General features: G+C 27.9%; 1 protein-coding gene and 1 non-coding gene across 6 annotated transcripts; both read right to left on the reverse strand.

Moving 5' to 3' along the window:
• Positions 1 to 3,809: 3,809 nt before the first annotated feature.
• On the reverse strand, positions 3,810 to 3,882 carry TRNAV-UAC. Its single transcript has one exon. It is a non-coding gene; the product is annotated as a tRNA-Val (tRNA).
• Positions 3,883 to 7,180: 3,298 nt separating this feature from the next.
• LOC124945108 (serine/threonine protein phosphatase 2A 55 kDa regulatory subunit B beta isoform-like) lies at positions 7,181 to 15,864 on the reverse strand. Of its 5 annotated transcripts, XM_047485482.1 has the most exons (15): positions 15,675 to 15,861; positions 15,458 to 15,574; positions 14,809 to 14,912; positions 14,304 to 14,402; positions 14,103 to 14,222; positions 12,930 to 13,142; positions 12,216 to 12,307; positions 10,916 to 11,034; positions 10,086 to 10,209; positions 9,816 to 9,939; positions 8,967 to 9,035; positions 8,766 to 8,857; positions 8,592 to 8,669; positions 7,966 to 8,033; positions 7,181 to 7,869 (listed from the first exon to the last, which is right to left on the reverse strand). In XM_047485482.1, exons 2-15 carry the CDS (start codon positions 15,570 to 15,572, stop codon positions 7,733 to 7,735), a joined length of 1,554 nt encoding a protein of 517 aa, XP_047341438.1. In that variant the 5' UTR covers positions 15,573 to 15,574; positions 15,675 to 15,861; the 3' UTR covers positions 7,181 to 7,732. The 5 variants fall into 5 exon arrangements, with proteins under 5 accessions (XP_047341438.1, XP_047341441.1, XP_047341439.1 ...); XM_047485485.1 differs by having other exon boundaries at positions 7,181 to 7,863; positions 15,458 to 15,864; XM_047485483.1 differs by having other exon boundaries at positions 12,933 to 13,142; positions 15,458 to 15,861.
• Positions 15,865 to 26,703: the final 10,839 nt, after the last annotated feature.

The raw sequence follows: 26,703 nt of genomic DNA on the forward strand, positions 1-26,703 counted from the left end.
ATTAATTTATAACTAATAACAGAGATAGTTATAAAAAATATATATAACGTTCAATTCTAGAATGATTGATTTTCCTAAGCATCATAAATTCATACTTTGACTAGGAGTTTTAGAAGTGTTAAAAGATTTAATTATGTAAAATGGAAATAAAAGAAACTATTAATTACCTCTTTTTCAATACTTTATATTGTGATTATCTACCTAAGTTTAATCCAAAAGTTTAACCCAAATATGATGAACGATGATTTTACCTAAAATTTAAAATTTCAAAGAAGTTGAATGTGCCGGGAATATATATATATATATATATATATATATATATATATATATATATATATATATATATATATATATATATATATATATATATATATATATATATATATATATTAAAACTTATGAAATCTTTATGATAAACTAGTTAAGTTATTGGTTTGGATTAATCCAATCCAAAAACATAATCTATTTTCTTTTTTTTCGCTTAATTCATTAATTAAAATATTATTATTTTAAATTATAATATTTATTTATTTTATTATTATATATTAATACTTTTAAATCTTTTATTAAAACAAAATTTTCACCTCTTCAAAATTATCACAAATACTTTTTTAAAATAATTAATTTTTTTGAAAAACTCTAATCCAAACAACATAAAATTTACTGTCTTTTCTATAAATATTTAATTTACTGTTACTGTTTCTTAATAAATGAAAAAACAATTTCAATCCAACTCAAGATTTTATGATTACAAGCATTGGCCTAGATGTCAAGTAAATTATTGAAATTTCATTGACTTTGTTTACATTATTAATAATCATTAACAAATGTTTACTTTTTGGAACGTGTGAGAAAGTAACGAATATTACAAGAAAAAATACATTGTATCCATCTACCAACATCTCTATATAATTTATTCAGCTTCTTCAAATTATATATAATTTTCCACGTTAAACATGAGCTCCATCTTTGTTGATCGGGGAAAATGCTGTAAAAATCATTTTGTTAAGGGTTATTCCGGCGAAGACTATAATGTAACATCTCAATGGGACGGGTGTAATCAGTTTATCGCAACAATATCTGTATCTACCAATGCAACCGAAAGCTTGTATTGTGATTGTTCCGGGTGCCACAAAAGCTTTCACGAGAAGATTAAGAAGCCTAAAACGTTTGATCTCGATCAAACTGTATTTCATCGCTATACAGAATGTTGCAAGAATCATATATTGAATGAACACTTCACAAATAAGTCGTATATGATTGATGGGTGCACAGAGTTCTTTCCTGGAAGTAGCGGTTGTGAACTCATTTGCTCCGGTTGTGGGTGCCATAGAAATTTTCACAAACAGAAGGAAGTGTGAGCTTGATTATTATTCTAGTTAAATAAATCTCTTATATTTTATCAACACCATGGTTATGGTAATAAATGTAATAATAATATTGCAATACATCTTGTTTAAACTAGATTGTTATCATGGTTTATTATTTTGTTATCAATTTCTATTATGTGGATTATGATCCATAAATCTTTACATTTGCATTTGTTATGTTTATAATGATTATCTAAAAGGTGAAAAAATTGAATCATAATGTATGTTAAAAACATTTAAGATGCAGTGGAGACGAGTTTGAATAGATAAATGTTATTAATTGTTTTAATATATATAATATTTTAAATATTATTTTATCTAAAATAATATTTAAAAAAATAGTTTATAAATAAATAAAAAAATTTCAAAATCAAATACAGTTATAAAATCTGAAGGTTTTCAAATTGGACAAATATAAAATATTTAGATTTTTATATTATTAGTTTTTGTCTTAGTGTCCAAAACAATTCAATTTAACAAAATAATACTTTCTATTATATACTTACTTCTCACCTTTTATTTATTCACTTTTTACATCATTTTTATTAATAAAATTCAACTACCCTTTATTATACTAAAGTAACACAAACTTATTTTACATTTTACCTTGACAATTTTCAAGAGTACTACTATATATATATATTGAGAACTAGAAAATATTTGAGAAAATTATCCTTAATAAAACAATTTAGACTTCATTGGTTTTATTTACTCATTTTTTTTTTTTATTTTGTAAACAAGGAAGAATTATATTTGATTTTTTAAAAATGACATATTTACTTCAATTTAAGCTTGAACAAAAAAAATGAGACATCAATTGCTCTAGTAATCTACAAAGTATAATTTTTTTATATATATTATAGTGAAGATTAGTTTAAAGTATTTTGTAGTTCATAAAAATTAGACAATCTTAATTATACCAAAAATAAATAACTAAAAATAAGATAACATTATAAATATAATTCTAAAGAAAAATAAATTAGAGTGTATTGGATTAACTATTTTTATTAGAATTAAATCCAATATTTTAATTTAAGTCGTTTAAAATTACAAACCAAATTAGGTTACCCGTAAATTAACCCAAGTTTACTAACCGGAAAAGCGCGCATACTTGTATCGCAGTTTCAGGTTAGAAATGACATCCAAAATAAGGCATCAATATGCAACAAAAATAAAGTGTCAAATAATTTCCCCCAAAACCTCCATAAGCATTTTGCATGTTTCTTTTTAAGAATATAACAACAATAATAATATCAATTACTATAGTGGCTTGTTGTATCTTTAATTTGCACTTTTGGTGCTTTTTTTTTTGATCTTCTGAAATAATTGATACAACACTTCCGACAAAAACAAATTAAATTACATGCTTTTGTTTTCATTTTGTTAATTTAAATTAAATCATTATATATCAATAATTTTGATGTTTTTGGAATAAATATATCAAATAATTTTTATAATAATTGTTTTTGGAAAAAACTCATATTCTTTTATTTCTTTTATCAAATAAAATCAAATAAAACTTGGGATTAATTTTAAAGAGGAGTAGAAAGGACCGTTTGAAAGACGGATTAAGTTATTAAAATTTTCCTTAACTTTGTTTTGAATAGAAAAAATTATATTGTATATATCCAACTACAATCATCTCTTATAAAATTCAACCAATAATTCATCCAGCTCATACTCTCTTCAAAGATGCTCCTATAATTATTCTTTAATCTGTTGTTTTCATTTCATCTGCTATCGACATGAACGCCACACTCGCCCCCGATCTTGGAAAATGTTGCAAGAAGCATTTCGTCAAGGAATATTATATATTATCGCGACACGTATCACATAACATCCCAATGGAACGTTCGCAATCAGTTTATCATAACAATCCATGATACTACACAAAACGAGGTTAATGATGACAACGATGCTCGAATGAGGCCCACACCCACAGGGACGGACCCATGATTTTGAACTGGGTGGGCTTGAAAAAAATTTAGGGTGGGCTTAAAATAATAACGAGAAAATTTTGAAAAAAACAAGTATATAAAAATAAAGTTTTATCATTTTTTTAATAATTAAATAAAAAAAATGAATTATATTAATTTTTTTTTAGAAATTAAGGGTAATGTCATATTTCTACCGTAAAAAAAAAAAAATTCTCGAGTTGGGCTTCAGCCTACCCGGTCCCTACATAGATTCGTCCCTACACACCCACGTAACATTGTTGTAGTTAAGTGTGCCATTAGTGATTCCACTAGGAGAAGATATGAAACCGAAAAAGAATGATCTTTTATATAAGTTATTTGAATATATAATAAATCTATAGAGTGAGTGGTTTCCAAAGCATCAATATATACTTTGAATAGAGCAAAATCGGGGTTAATTTGGATATATATGTGAAAATAAATTAAGAGTGCTATCACATTTTTATCGTGGGTTAAAAATATTTGATGCTGCCCAGGCTCGAACTGGGGACCTACTGCGTGTAAAGCAGACGTGATAACCACTACACCACAGCACCTCATGTTTTTCTATCAAACTACTAAAACCTATCAAACTACTAAAACCTATTTATATATGGTCTCCATAACTTTAGTTCATTCAAATTAATGCTTCACTAATGGTGTTTCAGTATGCTAATTGTTTGTAAAGACTAATAATGATAACTACTTAAAATTTCTATATAATATATCCACTGTCAAAGAACCTCAAACATTTATAGAGGATTAAAAAATTATTCATTGACAACAAGTCATGACTTAATAGTTAAATGCACTTCAAGACAATAAAACATGGGTTCTAATTTTTCTTCCAAAGGGAAATAAAATTATTAGTTGTAAGTGAGATTTTAAAACGAAGTTGGAACCAAATGAAAATGTATCAAAGTACAAAGTTAGATTGGTGTCTAAGGGATACAACAAGAAAGATGAAATTGATTTCTATGATAGTTTATATTCGATCGTAAAAATGGTAACAATATGTTTTATTTCTTGCATTAACTTTTATAACAATTTGATGTAAATAATGTTTTTCTCCATGGTAATTTTGAGAAGTATATCTATATCACACCTTCATAGGGTATTCTGAAGTTAAATATGGTCACAACAAGCATCTGTGCAATGGAAATTAGAAATTTCTAATTACCTTACAAAAATATATATATATATATATAATGATGCTTAATTTTCATAGTGTTCGGATTGCCGAGTCGATAGTTGTGCTTAATTTGAATATATATGTGAGAGTAAATAGATACTTGAGTCGGATTGTTGGTTGAACCGATCATAAACTTAAAACGGTTAAAAATAAAATTAAAAATGTTATATGTATGTTTTGAACTTGCAAACTTAACAAAATAAATATAACCCTTTAACCAACCAAGCTAATAAGACTTTATATTTTTAAATTTAACACCAAATTTGATGAACGCAAACGTTTTAACAATATAAGAACTTTTCAACTAACTAATTTATCTATATATAATGATGCTTAATTTTCAAAGTGTCTGAATTATCGGGTCGAGACTATGGTTAATTTAGATATATATATGTGAGAGTAAATTAAAAGTGCTATCACATTTTCATTCTAATTTTTTTCTCAGTTTTATATCATTATTCGTACTCGTGTAATGCACGAACTACATGCTACTTATAATAAAAAAAAAAAAAAAACATCTATTATAATTCATACACCTCCTCATATATCTCTTCAAGGTCACATAATTTATCTATATTCTAAAATACGTGGATAGTTGAAACTATTGCAAAAAATATTTTCAAATAAAATAAAAGATAAACTAGATCATGACTTTTATAATAGATGAATTGAGCAAAACTTATACAAATATATATGTCATGATCAACAAAAAGAAAGGATCATAGAAACGAAGTCATTTAAAAACAATTGAATTATTGAAGTAAGATGTAAAATTAAATATCTAAAATTGACAAAGTTATATGATAAATGTTTGAAGGTATTTTTTTATAATTATATTTATTTATTCATAATAATATAAAACTTTAATATATTAATTATATATAATATTTTTTATCTTATTTTTTTCATTTATTTTTATCTTTTTTATGAATATGAATAATATATATATATATATATATATATATATATATATATATATATATATATATATATATTTGTATCCAACTACTATTATTGTATGGATTTGGGTTTTAATTAGTTAGAAAATAAAAGTCTTCTAATTAAAGAATTATCTACTTGCACGTTTATTTAGTTAAATAGTTAGTGACTTAATTAATTTATTATTTCTTTAATTAATGTTTAGAGTAGACTATTCATCAATTTATTTATTTTATTGTTCAAGTACAGGTCTATTAAAGCCCCTTTCTATTTATAACAAAGTTAAGGTTTTTAGTTATATAATCTCACACACAAGAAACTATTTATTTTCTTTACAAAAACGTCACCATGGTGGATCGTGGAAAATGCTGTAAAAATCATTTAGTTGAGGGTTATCATGGCAACGACGAACGCATAGAATCTCAGTGGGACGGGTGTCATCAGTTTATCGCAGCAATCTCTGATACAACCGAAAGTGTGTATTGTGGTTGTTGTGGGTGTCACAAGAGCTTTCATGAGAGGAAGAAGCCAGAAACTATAGATCTTGATCACACTACATTTCACCATTATACAAGATGTTCCAAGAATCATATATTGAACAAACACTTCACAAATAGTACGTATATGAGTGATGGGTGCATAGAGTTCTTTCCAGGAAATCACGGTTATGAACTCATTTGCTCAGGTTGTGGGTGCCATAGAAATTTTCACAAACCGGAGGCTGTGTGAGTTTATTCTAGTTAAATCAATCTCTTATATTTTATCAACATAATGATAATAAATGTAATAATATTGCAATTTATATACCCGCCGTTTATAAACTCGTTTTTTATAATGTTTTATTACTTTGTTATCACCTTCTATTGTGAATTATAATTTATAAATTTACATGTGTTATGTTTACAAAAATTATGTTATCCATAAGAAAAAATTTGAGTCATAATATAAATTATTTGAACTTTTTTATAGTATCTAGTTTTTGTCTCAGTGGAAAAAAAAAAAATCAATTTGGTAAAATTTTCCCTTAAATTTTGTTGCACAACATGATTTACAAATTTAACAAAAATTACTCTATTATATACTTACTTTTCACCTTCATTCATTCACTTTTTACTTATTTTTTCTTAATAAACTTCAATTACCATTTTCATACTAAATTAACACAATTACTTTTACATTGACAATTTTCAAGAGTACTTATAATTATTACCAAATATTATTTCATTATATTAGGACTTATATCAAATGAAACAAAAATTGATATAAATATTTGAGAAATATATCCTTAATGGTTCTATTTACTCCTTTTTATTCTTTTGTAAGTAAATAGGAAAAATTATATTTGATTTTTTTAATGATATATTTACTTCAATTTAAGCTTGAACCAAAAAAATGAGACATCAATTACTCTATACATTATAAAAGATTAGCTTTTAAGTATTTTGTAGTTCATAAAAATTTGACAATCTTATAACAAAAAAAAAATAATTAAAACAAAAACTAAAAACAAGATAACATCATAAATAAAATTTTAAAGAAAAATCAATAAAAGTATGGATTAACTCATTTTTATTAGAATTAAATCCAATACTTTAAGTTAAGTCTTTTGAAAATTACAATCTGAAATAGGGTTACCCGTGAATTAACCCAAAGTTTGTCAACCCGAAAGGCACATATATGGCTCTTTCGGGCTAGAAATGACATTCGAAATAAAGCCATCAATATGCAACAAAAAAAGAAAGAAAATAAGTTCTAAATGCATAATTCAATATGGTTTACAAAGAATCATGTTTGGGTAATGGCAAAAGAAGGGAAACTATAATAATAACAAAACTAAGAAAAAAAGTACATTCTCTCCAAACAATCTTTGTGCTGGTAGCAACATTAGCACAAAACCCATAAGAAAAGAGTCAAATAAACAGCTACAAACCAAACCAAACCAAACCTAACCATTTCTCCCAAAACCTCCATAAGCATTTTGCAAGTTTCTTTTTTAAGAATATAACAATAACAATAATAATATCATATAAAGAAAATCACTAAAATTAAATTAAAAATAAAAAGTGGATCGCAACGCAACCTGCTTATTAGAGAGGCTAGGGAACACATTGATTGGCAGCTCATTGAAAATTCTGCGCCGGCAAATTGATGTTGGTTAGCCTCTCGTCATCAGTTGCATCCGTTAGAGAAAATCCTTCGTTTCTTTTTCCTTTAGAGAAATTGTTGGAGGCTTGTTTTACGGTTTGGTGAAAAAAAAGGTGAGTGTGTTTGTTTCTTCATGCGTAATACATGTATAGGCTGTTAGCTGCGGCACATGCAATTAAGTTTTCTTTCGGGTGCCAGGCTAAGTGGAGCAATTTCGTAGTGAAATCAAAAGCATTCCCATTTGTATCCACTCCTTGGTTATCTGCTCCTGTTTACAGTTGTATTTTAAAAAAACAGTTAATTGGCTTTCAACACTAAAATGAGGAAGAAAAAACCATATCTGAGTGAAAAAAAGAGGAATGACCTCGTCTGACAACTCGTGTCAAACTACTAATCGATCGGGATGGCCTAGTTGGAGTTGGAGTTTGTCTCCTGCAGAGGAAAACATATCGTAAATTGTTTAATGTTGTCTTTAATAAAACTGAAAATTAAGTGTTGAATGTTGAATAATGAACAGAAAGAATTAAGTCTTTGAAAAATAATATCAAAAAGTATTTAAAGACTATTTTACCTTTATAATTACGTAGTTTGATTAATTTTCAAGCTTAAAATTGTCAATTGGACACTATTATTAGATTACCAAAATTTTTAACTTAATTTGAGCTGAATCTAGATCAAGTGACTTTAGACAGGTTGGTATGAAAATAAAAATCCTGATTGGGATAATTAGGATTTGATACGGTTTATAATATTTGTTTGTAATCTCTGTTGGTATGTTTAATTGCTACTAATCATTTTCTTTAGGGTCGTTTGATTGTCATCCTTTAATCATAGCTAAGGTTTGTCTAGCTTTGATTCTTGACCCTCCCACTTTTGAGATTTTAATGAAATGGTTTTAACCGTTTTCCAAAAAAAAAATCGTCAAATAAACAAGTAATTATTCAAATTAAGTGATAAATTGTGTTATCAAACAAAACTTGTAAGATATACCTCATGGGATTTTTGCTAGCTTCCAGTGCAGTTGCTTCTGTGCTTCCGGAAGAAGACCCAAACACTCGGAAAAGATTGCTATAAGAAAGTTCAAATCATTTGGACTTCTTCAGATGATATATGATTTTAAAAGAGAAAGAAGAGAAATTTCAAGAAGAAAGGAAGTAGGCACACCTATATGAACCAGTTGCCACTCGGAGACCATCTCCACTCAAGCAACACTCAAATTTATCAAAGATGGAATCGTTTTCATACAGATCACATAGCTGCATCATGAAAGTGAGACAATTATGATAAAGCTCTCTTTAACGTCAAAAGGTAGAAGAAATATTTCAGTCTTTTCTATAATAAAAAAAATTAAAAAGCTATATTCACCTTGGGTCTAAGATGTTCATGAACCTGAAATGTTGTCACTGGCCCCGAATCCATATTAATGTCCCACAACTGAAGCAAAGCAAAGCAAAGCAAGGGCCTGATTTCAATGAATAAATATAAACAAATTCTTTTTTCCACTGATAAGAAATACTAGATGCATCCTGTAACTGATATTTGATCCTCCCAATACAGGTGAAGTGGAACAACGGTGTTTAGTTACAATTTTTGGCACAATCACTATCTGAAAAGATCGCCAACGTTGAAAGTGACATTTTTTCATTTGGTATAAGAAGGGTGATTGAAAGGATCACAGTCCATTTGAAAAATAAATTTGTGGGTAATTATGATCCCATTTATGAAACATAAAATTTTTGGTTGGTAAAAAAGTGTAAAGTTGAATTTTAGGCTGGATCACAAACTAGATCATAGGGTAGGTAGGGTGTGATATAAAACGATTTTGGGTTCTTACCAAATATAGTTGTATCTGGGTTTAATCAAAATGAAAAAGATAAATAGTTAATTAAATGGGCTCAACGTTTTTCTTTTTCTTGTGAGAAAAATTTGGACAATTTCACGTTTTGTGTGTCATCCTTTTATAATGTCATCTTGAAAGCGAGTTCTATAATATAATAATGTTGACCCGAACATTCACCTTGCATCATAAGTTGAATCAATAGAAGTGAAGAGAGCATCAAGAGAAACTAAAATTGCAATTTAAGGTTAATGGAAGCTATCAGGAATAATCAGGTCAAATGCCTTAAAGACGATTACATGAACAAGAATAATTGTATGAACAAGCATTAGAAAACAATTTGAATAATTTGCATGGAAGAGAGTCAAGCAACAAACCTTAAGTGTCATATAGTCACGACTCAGAATGTACCTTCCATCCTTTCCAAATTTTATATCTGAAATCGATGCTATTATTTCAGTGAAGAAAGACCGTGAACCAGGTGCCTCATGTTCCTCAAACCTGTAAGCAAATTGTTCATGATCGATTCTCAAAAAACACATAAAATTGTTATATCCCAGATGATATTGATGTCATTTCAGATAAGTATCAATGGTTATTAAATTACTCCAGAATAAAGTACAGTTACCACAAATGAAAAAACTTACAATTTAGTGTGGGTATCACATAGAGCTGATTGACGCAAATCAATAAGGCGAATCGATCCTTTTGAACTACTATACGCCAATGTATTACATTGAGTAGGATGAAACTCTGCCGATGTTATAACCTCTGGAGAACATAGAGTGAATTGATATGAGTATTGGATGCTTGAATAAATTAAAAAAGTGGATTCGAATCTTAACCACCAAAGAAAATTAGAATGAATCAATACAGTCTATTTAGAAACTGGTATTTTGTCACAATAATCATGTCAAAGTTAAAATTGAGAGTAATTTTTATTTTCATTTGGTATAACATTGTTTTCTAGACATAATCCAGATTATTTATACTGTGATTATTTTGCTTCATTTGATATAAAGATAAATTTCTAACTCGTGATTCAAATTATATTGTGAATCTTTAATTCATTTAGTATAACTATTATTTTTTGGATCATGATTAGATTATGTTCTAGAATATTGTGATTTTTGGCAAACATAACAAATATAGATTTTTTCCAATCATGATCCGGATAAAAAAAATATGATAATAAATAGCTCATAGTAGTCACTCCATACGAAATATCAAAATGTGGAACCACCGAATATAACTATAACCAGATCAGTAACAGACAGCATCCCTTGCAATTTAGATAAAAACATCACAAAAGATTATCATGACAAATGGTTTATCATGCTATTAAGGAATCCCTAGTTGGATATACATTTCTAAACAATATAAAGATTGAGGCAAATCAGAAATACATAGAATTCACATTAGACATCTAATTATGGTGAATGAATAGAGGGAGAAATAATCAAAAGAACAATTTTACCAGTTAGGTCCTCCATATTTGTAGGCTTCACATCAACAATATTAAAGCTTTGATTGCTAATTTCCAAGTTCCAAAGGTTTATCCGTAGGTCATCAGCAGATATAAATGTTTCACCGTCACTGGAAAATCAAAGAAAGAGAGGGTCAGCTGATACTGCAGGAACTATATAATTCTTTAAAAACTTATTCCATTCAGTGGATATAATATAATAAATGAATGAGTAACAGTGTTATTGTGTATGGGGAGACTTTCCCACTTATAAGTTTATTATGTGTCATCATTTGATCATATGATGTTACTCCAATTCTCCCAACGAAATTAGAATTGTGTTCTAACATGGTAAAAGAGCTATAAGATTTCTTAGTAAAGGTGACTTAATTTAAGTGCTTGGGAGTGGATTTTAGTATTTCATGTATGTGTAATTTGTCTAATTATAGGGGGTTGTGACAAGTAATTTTGTCAATAGGATTTACTCACACTTTCTCCCAATGAAATCTCTTTTGTGTCACGAGAGAACAACAGAAGACGAATAACCAAGTACCTCCATTATCATAAAGTTCTCTATCTTCTTGATCTATATAGATTGAGGATCTTTTCTGATCTATGCATATAGCACAAACATTCAAATTGCAGTTATTGCATCAATAGCACGAGACAGTTGGCCCATTTGGAAAGATTACGTTTGGAAACAGAACTTAAGACATACAAAGATTCAGAAATTTATTGGTGATTTCTTGTATGGATCCGACTCAGAAACATAAAGTGTTTCCAAATAGACATATAATACAGTTGGCTCATGTCTGTGTCTGAGTTCATCACCAGGTGCATAATGTAGGATGTTTCATCTTATCCTAAATGTCAGAAAAAGATGTTTTTATTTCTTCTCAGAATTGAAAATTAAATTCAAATGCAAGATTGATATAACATTCGAAGCTAACGAGATAAGACATTATACATACAGTACTCATCTAATACTATCTACTTGAAGACCATCCTCCTATGGCCTTACAAGCTACAACTAATTATATAACCAATTTAGCAGTTGGACGATATCAAGAAAATGGAAAAGATGCAAAGACAACAAATAAGAAGTACCAAGTAAAAGAAGAGCAAAATATCATATAATTCCAGTCATTGACCAGAAACTTCCAAGTCATGCAGTATGGATTTTGCAATAAGAGAAGCCAGGAACAAAAGAAAAAAATGAACTCAAAATTTTCTATTGGCAAACCAGAAAGAACTACAGTAGAAATTGTATTGCAGTAGCTTTAAAAAATACGTGCAGGAACTATCTACCCACCTATTACTTGAAATAGAGTTGATGTGATAATCATGTGCATGAGCGTATACCCTTCTGCATCTTGCTGCAAGGCTGATGTCATGACTTGTTACCTGCAAAATTCAACTCATCAACAAAAATACCAAAATACTCTATTTAAAATATATATATACATATTTATTCATTATATAGTTATACCCCTAATGTCTTTGTACCCAAATAACCTGATTTATAATAACCTAGATCAAACAAGGTTATTAGGAAATAACCACTTGGTTATTCAAATAACCCTAGATAAAACAAGGAACATGAGAATTTGGAGAAATAATTCTTTATTGCATAATCTAATTGGAACCCAATGTTCTATCTAAATACTAGTCTAATCCTGATCTAAAGAAGCATAATATAAATATTATTCTACTCGTAATAATTCTAATTTATCAGGTCATCCATCACAATCATGTTTCCCCTATATCATTTCATAAATGTGTTTAAACAAATCCTCGTCTCAAAAAATGTTTATTGATCATTAATTCAGCATCATACCTTTGCGAGGCCAGAAAATCCAATTGACAATTACAGATTTCTTGATCAGGATATATTTATTTGACAGTATCTGGAATTTATGTAGATTGAAAATAACCTTTGTAGATGTAGACTAAAGACAGAAAACCTAAGTCTCGCCACAAAAGAGAGGGAAAAAATACAAGAAAGTATATATTATTGGTTGATTACAACTACCACTGGTAATCGTAGAGATGGAATTCCGCCTGGTGGGAATGTGAAGTCACTGGCCAGACTACTGCAACATCTGTCAGGGTAACCACCATTTGCAAGGGATGATTTAGGGGCAGAAGAGTTGCTTGAACCACCAACAATACCATTTCCAGCAGTTTTTGAAGGATCTATATTCATCTCAGAGATTTTCTTGACCTTCTTTTCTTGAACCTGCCAAGAATGAAAAATAGGATACAACTTAAACTATGAGAGGTTCCCAAGATACAAGTCTTGGATTATCAATGTATAAACATAGAGATCTACTTACTCTAGCATGTCTGATAGAATAAAAGTGAGATGTCAAAAACTGTTTGAAAGATACTGTAATTTTTTTCATGATTAACATCTTATAAAAAAAAGGGAAGCCTATATTTTGATATTGGAGAAATTTTCTTCCCAATTTCAAAATACCCAACAAATGCAACAATGGTTATTTCATTTTTCATCCTATGTACAATTCAACATAGAAATCATCAAATGAGTAAAAATAATAAAAGAATTCAAGACCTGAAAGTAATTAAATTAACTATCTTATCTGACACATCTTGCACTACCCATAAGGAATATTCTGAAGTGCCTAATCAAATCACAAACAAAAAGTCCACCATTAGCATAACTCAAAAGTTCACTAGACAGGAGCAATGACATCAGCTCCAATGTATCCATTTCCCAAGGTGCTCCAAACACACACTTTGTACTATTAAAGGATTGTTGTATTTGCAACAGGACTTTCCAGATCTTCACTCAGAAAACTTAATTTCAGATACACCTTGGGACTAACTCATTGGCTTGTTTCAATGACCTTTTTCATTTTCAATGTAGGTAAAATTGAATCTTAAAAACTCTCTTCTTATAAATCTAGTTACTAAACCAAATCTTGGCTTATTTACTGACCCCTCAGTTTTTATCCAAAGATAGGATATACAAAATGATAATTCCTTGACTTAACACTCCATGACCAATATAATTAGTTTTATGCAGTAACCACAAAATTCATTTCCCTCCAAATATCTGCATAACAAGTCGACTGGTAAAGCAAAATGCAATATTTGGCATAAATCATTACTTTATTGAAAATTAAGCCAAATAAAAAAGTAGATTAATAAAATATCAATTTAGAATGAACCTCACCTTCCAAAATTTTATGGTTTTATCATTAGTAGATAGCATAAATTGGGAGCCATTAGCTGTCTGGCACCATCTGATTTTGTTGATTTTCTCTTCAATCTCCAAACTCTTGAGATAATCAAACTGGAAACAGAAATATTAAAATATGATGATCGGGTTAGAGTAATTGAAAATATATGAAATGGATGAAGTTTCGTAAAGGACCTCTGGTTCATGACTCTGAAATTCTGTTTTGTAGCGGAACTCTGGATGCCTACTAACTGAATTGTCTTTCTTTTCCAAATCCTTTCTGCTACCACCATTCTGCAATGCAACATATAAAAGAAAATAAAAACATTATGAAAAATGAGAAAAGAAAGAAAAAGTGAGCTGTTTTGTTATCAATTTTTTTCACCTTGATCATTATCCAAAAAAATCTACATTTCTAATGTTTTGTCAAAAATCACAATTATCTAGAAAATAATTTACATACTAAATGAAGCAACAAAAATCACTTCCAATTTGAACTTTGTCGCATTTTAAATGAGATCATGATTGTGACAAAATATAGTTTACGAATAGGCTCAATGTTTAACAGGTATGTGTGGAAGGGAAAAATATAGCATTTTGTACTCTCAACTGTCTATTCCATTAATTGATCAATGCAGATTGCAAAAGTTAAAATTTTTAGTATACAGATCTAATAAAACTTTTTAAGTAAGTGACATACATCCTTGTTATCACTTCTTTCAAACAATACAACTCTACCCCCACGATCACCCGTAGCAAGATGGTTACCAGTCTTATCAAACTCTATAGCTGAAATGATATCAACTGCAAAAGGAGCAAATAGTATTCAGTGACAAACACAAAATAAAGAATGTTATAATACAGTCCAAACAAGAAGTTAGCAAGTGCGTGCATATAAAATCTTGTTCAAGATACTCAGAAATGAACATAAACACCCATTACTACTTCAGGCTTGTTGCTTACATTTTCTCAGATCTTGCTACACCAATCATTGAGAATGAGAGGAACCGGAATATGCATTCAAATATGAACTAAAGTTGAGAATAATGGAGAACTTTATCTATCTAATGTTGTAAAGCAGCTTAAAGCAATCAATCCCTGACTGAATATGCCCCAAAGGAATGACTCTGTAAAAAATTCTATCTTTACAGGTATAGTTGGTCATATCATTGGTATAATACTAACATTGGAAGCCAATAAAATCCCAAAAGTAACCTATTAAATTTACAATAATCGATCTGATTAAAGAACAGAAAACACACAAAACCGAACCCTATTAGAAGAATAGACATGGAAATAATTGTGGATCCAAATAAGTCATAATCAACTGTGATTACAATTTACAATACCTTCTTGAACCTCTTCCCCTGCTGACCGTTCGCCGAAGACTTGTGAGAATTTCCACTCGAGCGGCGTTTGGGGACCCGCATGAGTAGCAACACCATCTGGGTTAACACCGTTCATCTCTGCCGAAGTAAAATCAACCCGGGAAATCAGCAATCACAGAGATCATTATGTGGGTATAGATGAAAAATGGTAAGGTGAAATGTTGGATTCAGATTTAACCATTCGAAGTCGAAAAACAACAGGATATAGATGGTCTGCGCTTAAGATTGGATTTTCTTCTCTTGATCTCCTTCTATCTATCGATCTTTTCAGTGATGGGGATTGAGAAATTTGGGATTTCGAGTAAGAATCTTTACTGTTTCTCTCCAACTCTTTCTATATAAGTGAGATAGAGAGAGAGAGAGTCTGGTCGATAATAAAAATCCTTTCTTTCTTGAAAAAAATACTGTCAATTCACCTTACAAGCAAAAACACAATTATAGTTTTATTTCTTAAATTTAAATTATTATATTATTTTTTTTTCTTCATAAATAACATGACACAACAATATTCATATTTTTCTTATTAAAGTTGAATAATTAAATATTAAGAATCAATTTAACAAATTAAATAGGGGTCATTTTCCCTTTTTCTTTGTTTCAAATATGAATTCCATCTATATATGGTAACTAATATTTTTGTTTTTTTTGTTTATGAATGATCAAGGTTTGTTAAAAAAAATATCTGTATAAAAAAATATCTTGTTATTCGTGATGATGTTTCTTAACATAAGGGTTATTTAGTCGAATAATGAATAATGTTTTTATATAATGTTGTGATTTAGAAATATTATTTATGTTTGCATATTATATACAATAATATGTGTAAACCAATCTAGGAAGAGTTGAGAGACATTCATAAATTTATTTTAATTTTAAATATTAAGAATTGGTTTTATGACAAATATTTGTTTCTCAAGAAATGAAGTAAAGTATATTGGGTAAAAGAAGAAGTTGTCTAATATGCTTTGAAGTATGTTTAAGATAATATTTGTTATAAGTCTTGAATGATTTCATAACATAAGGTTTTTTTTGTTGAGTAATGTTTCTAAGTAATATTATGATTTAGAAAAATTATTTATTTTTGGATTTGAGTTAATATATATGTGTTGGGAGACCGGAGACATTTATAAATTTATTATAATTTTATATATTAATAATATTGGGATATTCTTACCTTCTTTAACGGTTTCATATTTATTTATTTATTCTTTTATGTTACTTTATTTATATATTATATGTTAATTTAGTTGGTTTAGGTATGTTAATTGTACCAAACTGAAAAATATTAATGCATATGAAAATTATTTCCTTAATTGTCCATCTTTTTGTTATCAAAAAAATTAGGAAGTGTTTTCTTAACTTATTGCTATCTTTTGTATTTTTTTTTCTTTTGGAATAAAATGAAGTTTGTTAAAAAAGTAAAATAGATCTCTTATTATGCTGGGCTAGATGGTTGAAATATATGAATAGCAATAGACAACACTAGAAGAACTAATATACTTTCAATAAAATGAATTATATGTTCATTTGTTGACTATAGGATAAAAGAAACATTCAACCCAAAATTATATTAGAAACATTGGGACCCAAATTAATTATATGATAGAAAATAGTATTTGAAATTTAGGAGTTGTTTCTTGAGTAGATGTGGGAAGACGCGGCAAAAGACCAAACACTTGACCAAACTTTTGGTGATGGAGTAATAGAAGGATATGATCTTTTATTTTGTGGATAAAAGGATCGATATGATAAATGGTTGGATTTTGGGCTCATATTTTATTAGAGTTTATATATTGTATTGGGCTTTTAAGTTTTTATTGAACTTAGAGGTACTAATTTAGTCTTTTGACTTTTAATGTACTTCTATAAATTTTTAATGTAATCCTATAAATAGAGATATTGTAATCTAGGGTTACTTGAACCATTATTTCATAAAAAATTAATAGAATTGATGACTTCGGAGGATGTAGGCATTGTTAGCTGAACCTCGTTATATCTTGTGTTCTTTATTATTCTTTACCATTTTATCTTTATATCTTTTTTTATCGTGTGTTTAGATTAGATCTTTTCTCAACAAGCGATATTAGAGCCAGGTTTTGAAAATATTTATCATAATCTATTTATGAAAATATGATAGAAACCCTAACCACCATTGAAAAAGTTGTTGGATATTTGTGCTTTTTTTGAAGATTGTTGGTTATTTGAGAAAACGACATTGGTTGCAGAAGAATTAGCCGTTGTGAAGATTTAAGTCGAAATCTTCAATTGCTAAGGAGATGTCAACGGTCGTTAAAATATCTCTTAGTTTTAGGTGACAATGTCTTGAGAAGAAGAGAGAAGAAGATAAGAGTCTTTTGTTCTTCTCGAAGGCGCCAATGGATGCTGGTGACGAAAAGTCGTTTTGTAGGCAGCAACACCAGAATGAAGAAGATGTATATTTTTTTGACTTATTTTAATTTGAGACATATAGTTTATTAAAATATATAAAAATAAATAAAAATTATATATATCTCCTATATAAATATATAAATATATAAATATATAAATATATAAATATATAAATATATAAATATATAAATATATAAATATATAAATATATAAATATATAAATATATAAATATATAAATATATAAATATATAAATATATAAATATATAAATATATAAATATATAAATATATATTATATTATATTATATTATATTATATTATATTATATTATATTATATAGAGAGAAAGAGCCCATAACATATTCTTGGAAGCGGTCAACAAGACTTTTTATTAAGTCTAGTTTGTTTTTATAAAATAAGTTTTTTTTTAGGAAAAAGGTTAGAATTATTTCATTAAAATCCAAAAGTGAGAGGGTTCTTAGCTATGATTAAGGATGACAATCAAAAGACCCTAAAAAAACTGATTGGTAACATTCATATATTCTTTTAAAAAAAACAGAGATTACAAACATAAAAGACTATATTCAAACTTAACTATCCCAGCTTAGCATTTTTCCATGCCATCTGTTTTCATTGAGAGGCTTTCTTCCCTTCTTCTTCCTTTTCCGTTTCTCTGACGATGAAAGGAGGTTGTCTTGAAGATAGTGACGAGTATTGTTGTTTCTCATTTTGAATTCTCTCTTTGTACGAGCACGTTTTGATTTGATTGAAAGAATTATTTCTGAGAATTTCAGGGCTTTTATGTTTGTTATCTTCAACTTGAATTTATGTGTTCTTGTGTTCATTATCTTCGGCTTTAGCTTCAGACTCCATATTGGTTTTGGAATCTTCTTTATCGGCTTTAGAATTCTTTGTTTTAGCTTTGAAATTTTGGGTATTTTTCTCTTGAGTTTTCTCAACAACAACTCGAGGTTCATATTCCATTTCCATTTTGATCCTTCGCATTATAGAATTTTTTTTTTCCACTTCACCTTGATTCCCTTTACTTTCTTTCCTTCATTGCTTTCATTTTTCCCAGAATCTTTCTTACTTTCCTCCTTTGCATTTTCCTCATTTTTGTCTTTTTTATCACTATCCTTAACTTCCACAATATGCTCTTCCATTCTTGATTCTTCCGTTTTATTTTCCTGTTTTTTTGCTTCCTGGGCTTTCATGATTTTATGTTCTTCCTCAATTGCTTTTGCATATTTAGTACTAACATGTTGGAAAATATTTCAGAAAGCACACCTGTTTGGCCTCCATTCATATGAGTTTTTCATTATTGTGGGCTTTCCCTTCCTATCAACAACTATCATGTTCTTTGACAGTGTGCTTTGAGGATGCACTTCAATGCTTATTCACAAAATAGGCTTAAGATCTATTTGATTCCAATTTTCACAAGTAAAGTCTTGTTTGATTTAATCAAATTCTCAAAGTTTTGTATGTTTTGATCTTAGATTTGTATTGAGGCTTATTTGACTAAATTTCTCAAAGATGAAGATTTGTGATTTATCTGCTAAAAGATTTGATATTCGTTAATATAGAGATTGAAAATTGGAGTTGAAAAAGAAGGTGGAGTGTTTATTTAATGTTGCAGATTGTGGAAGACAGTTGATGCAACATGTAAAGAGTTTTCTAATTAAAGCAGATGACTTTAATGTTTGTTTGCAAAAATGTGGTTTTGATATGTGTGTATAAGAATCGGATTTTGGATTTGCATCAAACCTTGTGAGTTGATTTGTTTGGCAATCTCCGGTAAGTGCTGGTGCGACGTTGTCAAGTGGGTGTTGATGCCTCAAAATTCTACCAAGAATGATAATTTCTAAGGTATGAGTTGATGGTGCACTAATCATATATATGGTTTGTTAGATTCTTTCTATGCAGGATTTGGCTAGAAGAATGTGGAGAACAAACGATACATCTTCATGCTTGTTGAAAATTAGTTTGAGGTTTGATTATAATCGATTGTTGTCTTGGCATACATGAGTGACATTATTTTACTATGTTGAGGGCTTTGAATTGAATAAATTCTCGGCTAAAATAAGTTTGAAGAAATTTTTCTTTGGAAAATGGTTATTGAAGAAGTCAAATTAAAAGAGAGGTAGAGAGAAAACCTAACAACAAATTTTCACCTACAGCCGCATAGGGTTCATCAAACTGACGACCGGAGATTCAAATGGAGTTCGATTGTGCTAAGATTTTATCGACAGGGTTGGTAACTCATTCCTCTACATTTTCAATGGTCGGATCAAGTTTTGGACGTCTCGAAGTTTGTTTTTCTGGGGCTTAGCCTAATTTTAGTTTTTTTAACTTGTTGTGACCAAAAAGTTTGTATCTTTTTGGTTATAACCTTTTATCTTATTAGAATAGCTAATCAAGATAAAGATGGTGGTGAGATTATGTGCTTTACACTTGACAAAAACATGATCGAGTATGGAATGTTGTTATCAAAATGGTGTTTACCGATGACAACATTATCGACATGTTGATAGGGCAATCTTTCGGGCCAAATTACAAGATAGCATTGAGTTGGCGGGTGATTAAGGATTGAAACAATTTCAGTTAACATATATTATGAATGAAAGACCGGGAAGAGGAAGAGAAAGACTAATAAAAGACACTTATAAGTTGAGGTTGATACATTTTGATAGCAACTCTCAAATGACCAAGAAGAAATCATTGCATTATTTTCTAATGTGATAAGATAAATAAAAACTTGAGTGGGATTCATAGTCATGAAAAAGGGGCTAGATGGGAGACTCGGTTAATTCGAAGGTGATGATTTTATTACTTCTTTTGTTCTATCTTAATTGTCTATACATTGTAGATCATAGTTTAGATAAATGAGATGATTGATTTGTCATCTTATTGATGAGATGATTGAGACATTAAATGAGATTCATAGTCATGAATAAGGGGCTAAATGAAATGTTCGATCAATTCAAATGGAAGGATATTCGCAATTTCTTTCGGAGAAACTATAGATGATCATTTGAATCATTGGTGAAGACAATTGAAGAGAGATAGTAAAGTTTGAAATAATATTCTTGGATTGCTATGCATTTTTGGATTCAAGAAACTAGCAGATTTCAAGCTAATTTGGTCAAGGAGAAGTATGAGGTTCAAGTTGGTTGAGTATGCAACGTTCAAGGCAAGATGGGTGACAAATGCTTTATCAAATCTTAAGCTAGAGAAAGAGATGTCATGATAGCCTAATTTATTTGTTATGAAGTAGACGATAAAAGTTCGTCTTGAGTCTTCTCGTTTTTCGATTGATGTCTTATTTTGAGGAAGTAGACAATGAAAGTTCGTTTTGGGTGTCATTAGTTTTTAATAGATATCTAATTTTGAAAAAGTAGACAGTGAAAGTTCGTCTTGGGTCTATTCGGTATTTTGGTTTCAGTCGATTGTTGGACTTGAAAAATAAGACACTCAGTTTGTGGCAAACAAAAGTAAAGATTATTTTGAAATAATAAAGAATTGTTAATTCTAGTTTTTACATATGTCAACGGGTATGAACAAAGATTGGGAAGAGTTGTTGAATGTCTCTCGTCGTTGAAATAACTTGGTTACCCAAATTTATTTGGTGTTATAAACTCTATGGTTTATCTTCTAAGGGCTTTTGAGCGGAAATGGAGGTATAATGATTTATCTCGTGAATGGCTTGAGTAGTGAAGATTGTTGTGTGACTCATAACTTTTTGATGGCACGATATACGCGATGGTGGAGATTGTTATTCTTCTAAGGGATCTTGAGTGGAGGTGGAGGTACGGAAAATTATCTCATGAATGGCTCGAGCAAAGGTGAAGATTGAAGTGCTAAACCCACTTATTTATTGATGGCTTGACTTTTGTCAAGGTGGAGATTGATGGGTACGACACGTGTATTTCCTAATGGACGTGAAATTCTTCAAGGTGAAGATTGTTGAATTTGTAATTTATTCATCACATCTCAATAAGCGCAGTATTCGCCCAAGGTGGAGATTGTTGAGTTTTGAGCTCATATTTTATTAGAGTTTATATATTGTATTAGACTTTAAGCCTTTATTGGGCTTAGAGGTAGTAGTTTAGTCTTTTAACTTTTGTTGTACTTCTATGAATAGAGACATTGTAACATAGGGTTACTTGGACCATTATTCCATAGAAAATCAATAGAATTGACGACTCCCCGAGGATGTAGGCATTGTTGGCCGAACCTCGTTATATTTTGTGTTCTTTATTATTTTTTACCACTTTATCTTTATATCTTCTTTTATCGTATGTTTATATTAGATCTTTTTTTAACATAAATGATTCTATTTAACAAGTCGTGTAACGGTCGATATCACTATCGTAAGTTTTCAAAACAAGAGAAGGAAACGTAAACAAAATCTAGTCTCTTGCATCCGGAAAAACAGAAACAAATAGAACACCAACCAACAACAAAGTTTTAGTTTTTCTAGGAGATTCAAAATGCTCCGCGCAGATGTGATTGAGATTCATATTGCACCTCAGTTAGCGTTATGAAAATAAAGCTCATGAACAACCTTGTAGTGGAGCCTTGTTTTCGAAGTTTCTCATATTCCTCTTCATTCATATATTTCACGATTCATTGAAACGACAAAGACCTAGTACACTATACTCATATGTAGATCTTGCATAAGTTAATCAACACTTAAAAACATCACAACAATAGGCCAAATTATAATTTAATCAATTTAATTCAAGAAAAAACTCGTATCTTAGTAGTAATGGAAATACAACCAAATGTGTTACACCTGTGTTACACCTCATAATATCCCCGCACATATGTCCTTAATGAGGATGTCCAATGGAAGGAAATCCATTTAAATAAATACATTTTGATGGCACTATATGTAACCAAATCTTCGCCCCCAAGAAAAATTTGGAAGTGCCATATTATTTATAATCACATAAAGTGACAAACATCTTTTGATCTGTCCAACACCCATAACTCGAGAAATGAGGCGAGAATGTTAAAACACATCAATCTCATTTAACCTTATTTTGTATACAACTATACAAGTGTTAAGAGATAAGAGTTAAAGTAGTATTCAAACAAATTCTTCATCCTAATCTTTTAATATTATCATTAATCATTATAATATAAATGAAAAACTCAATATCAAAATCAAAATTTTCAAAATTTATATTATAATTAATAATACCAATTATTATTATTATTTATTTGACATAATCCTTATCTACACAACAACAAAAATGTCATGTTTTAGTTTTCCAAAGTAATTTTTTTTTTTTTGTTTTTTATTGTTATATGATAAATATCATTTGTTTAAGAGTAATGATAAATATTTGAGCTAGTGTGAAATAGTAAATTTGTGTTCACCTCTCTCATTCATTATTTTTCTTTCTTAACATTTTATTTATTTTAATATATATTTTTAAAAAATAATAATATAAGAATAAATTAAATAAAATAATTTTTAATTACAAAATATATATTTTAATATATATATATTATATTTAATAAATATATATATATATATATAATTATAAAATATTAGTTAAATGCCTGAAAATAATATACCAGTTATTATGTTTTAAATTTTGTTTATTACTAAATATAAAGAAAGAATACAAAATTTATATAAAATTTATTAATTATTTTTAGTTTAGAACTATCTTTTTCTCATTCTTTGAGTCTCATTAGTTGTTTATTTAAAAAAACAATTCTTTCTTTTATATATATATTAATTTTTTTTAAAAAAAAGTATATATCACTTGTAAATTATACAAAGTTAAATAAATATATATATATAATAAATTTAAATCTATAAAAAAAAATATATATATATATATAATTTCAAAAACATATTAATATATATAATTTAAAATTATATGTAATTTAAAAATATTTTTTTAAAATAATAAATTTATATTTAAGTATATTATTATTATATAAATATAATATTTTAATAATCTTAAAAAGATTACATATATTTTATAGTTTAACTAATATTAAAATATTTTAAGACTAATAAAACTTAAGAAAGAGAAATATTAAATAATAATAATAAATTAGTGATAGAAATAATTTCGTTCTCCAATTCTTACTCTTAGCATAAATATTAATTGATCTTATTTTTATTTAAACATACTGGCCCATTTTACAAACCGGCCCACTTAACTCTACCAAATTATAACAAATTTTGTAGTTATAGTCACAAAAATTTCATTATATTTTAAAAAAAATTTAGTCTATAAAATTTAAGAAAAAATAAAATTTAATTTGTGTGACAAACTAACAGTGAAATTATACACTACAAATTTAAATAGCATCTGTACATTTGTATTAAAACTATAAAATGTCTATAATTTTATCATTAAGTATGTTAATTTCATATTTGCCAATAAATTTCCATCTTAAAAAAAAAAAAACATATATATATATATATATATATATATATATATATATATATATATATATATATATATATATATATATATATATATATATATATATATATATATATATATATATAAACAAATGGAATTAACAATAATGAAACAAGCCAAACACCAAATTAAAAATGGAATTGAATATCAATTCAATTCTCTAAAATTAAATTCTAGAATTATAATTCTTAGATATCTTAATTTAATTTATTTTATCCACATTCTTATAAATCTTAATTTTTAGACTTGTAAGTCAAAATTTTAACACATTTTAGACCCATTTAATATAATTAGTACGGTTTAGTATGGCTTCAAAGCTTGTGTAGTCGGACAGATGAGTATGAGTTCCCTGCCAGGGGCTTCCCTTTCGGGGTATTTACACGTCTGGTCCGAAGCTGAAACTCAAGAAAGTTAAGAGATGGCCGTCTCTTGTCCCCCTGCTGGTTGGGAATCTGCTCCCGGGTCGTCGCTCTGCTGCGTCTGGCCCGTCCTCTAGGCACTTTATATTCTGAACTGAAAGGAGTAGAGTCGTTGCCCAACCACCCTACCTATATAAAATTAAAAGCGAAATTCCACCTCGATTCTTGCTAAAAGAAATGTTAGGTATATTATGAATGATCTATGTTTATTTATTTATTTATATATATATGAATTTTAGTGTTTTGATTGGTCTTGTGTGACTATTGTAATTTTTCGGTTTTACTATATATTTTTGTGTTTGGATTTTTTTTTTTTTGTGAGTGTACACTGAAAATGATTTTTTTTATATGAAATACTTTTGTTCTTTAATTTTTTATATATAAATCTTAATAATAATATTTTTCTTTCCAAACAAAAAAACAAATCTAGTTATTTAGTTAGTTATTATTATAAATACTCTTTGTTTTTCTCATGACTTTGTTCTTTATGTTTTAGTCATTTTAAACACATTGAAAATTAAATGAAATTTAGTACAAAACATTTATGAAAAAAAAAGAAATCAAATAAATCTCTTAAAAACTCTAATTCTATATTTTGTTGGACATAAAAAATTAAATTATAATTAAAATTCTAACTCCAATTCTTTATTCCAAAACAAAAATTAAATGAATTCTTTATACATGCCAAAATACATTATCCTACCCATACATATCTGGATTAGCTGTAACACCACTGTTTCATTTAGCTCCAAAATTTGGATAAGCCTTGAATTTTTGGGTCACCTGAAACAATAGTCTACATGTATTGGCAAACACTTGGAAACACTTTTTAAAATTAATTTTAGTTTTAGACAAGAAAATATTCATTCACATCTTAATTTAAATAAAATAAATTTTAAAATATAACTTATACATATTTATAATAAATTAATTCACATTATTCCTTCAAATCTTATTTCTAAATATTCACATTATCATGTATCATAATTGAAAAAAAGGAAAAAAAATGCACACAATTTTATAGTATTATTGGTCATCTTTGTTAGAATGATATGGATTTATATGTGCTTTTATTAGTTCATTGATAAATCTAGATATTTCTAGTTATAATATTATCATATTTCTTTGCAACATAATGGGAAATAATGCACATTTAAATTTGGTTCTAAATTTTAATATTGTTTATTTGTTGAGAGATATTTGCTTGACATTCTTTATTTGAGATTTTTTTATTGTTTTTTAAATAAATAATTGAAAAAAAATAAGTTATTTGACTTTTTAATAAGTTAAATTATTCACTTATTATATTTAAAATATAAATATAATAAAAATAAAATATTATAAATATTTTGATTGATAATAGTTGAAATGAAATAAGATGTGATAGGATGATTTTGATAAAAATAAAAAAATTAATCCAACATCAAACAATGACACTTCGATTTTTGGAGGGTTTTCTTTTATAAAAAATATCATATATTTATTAATTTCTTATCTAATTACTCAACTCATTAATCATAAAATATTTATTTTATTTTTATAAAATTTAAATATAAAGGATATTATAATAATTTAATAAATTCAAAATTCAAATAACCTACTTTTTTTTTATTCAAAAATAACTTAATAAAAATCCTAAATAACTCAACATCAAACAAACTTTACAGGTTTTCACATGAATTATTATTATTTATACCAAGTTTGCTTGTTGTAGAAAAGTAGTTGAACAAAAGACAAAAAAAAAATTGAAATAATTAAATGTAAGAGAGACGTATAAGGAATAAAATTAGTTTTGGATTCAATTTCTGTCATTGGCAATATTTCCAAACTTATTTATAAACTTTTGGACTAGATATTCAAATTTAAAATAGCATTACAACTAATTATGTATGCATATAGGTAAAAAAAGACATTTGGAGTTTTCAAATTATTTTATTGTTTTTCTA

The sequence above is a fragment of the Impatiens glandulifera genome, chromosome 7, assembly GCF_907164915.1.
Source record: "Impatiens glandulifera chromosome 7, dImpGla2.1, whole genome shotgun sequence".
Classification (NCBI taxonomy): domain Eukaryota; kingdom Viridiplantae; phylum Streptophyta; class Magnoliopsida; order Ericales; family Balsaminaceae; genus Impatiens; species Impatiens glandulifera.

Bases quoted from the DNA above. Each gene is read 5' to 3' on its own strand.
- LOC124945108 (XM_047485482.1), bottom strand. From the start codon at position 15,572: ATGAACGGTGTTAACCCAGATGGTGTTGCTACTCATGCGGGTCCCCAA. The intron at 10,210-10,915 runs GTAAAATTGTTC...TATGTTCTCCAG, and splicing joins AAATATGGAGGACCTAACTG to AGGTTATAACATCGGCAGAG. The intron at 8,858-8,966 runs GTGAATATAGCT...TTCATGATGCAG, and splicing joins ATGAACATCTTAGACCCAAG to CTATGTGATCTGTATGAAAA.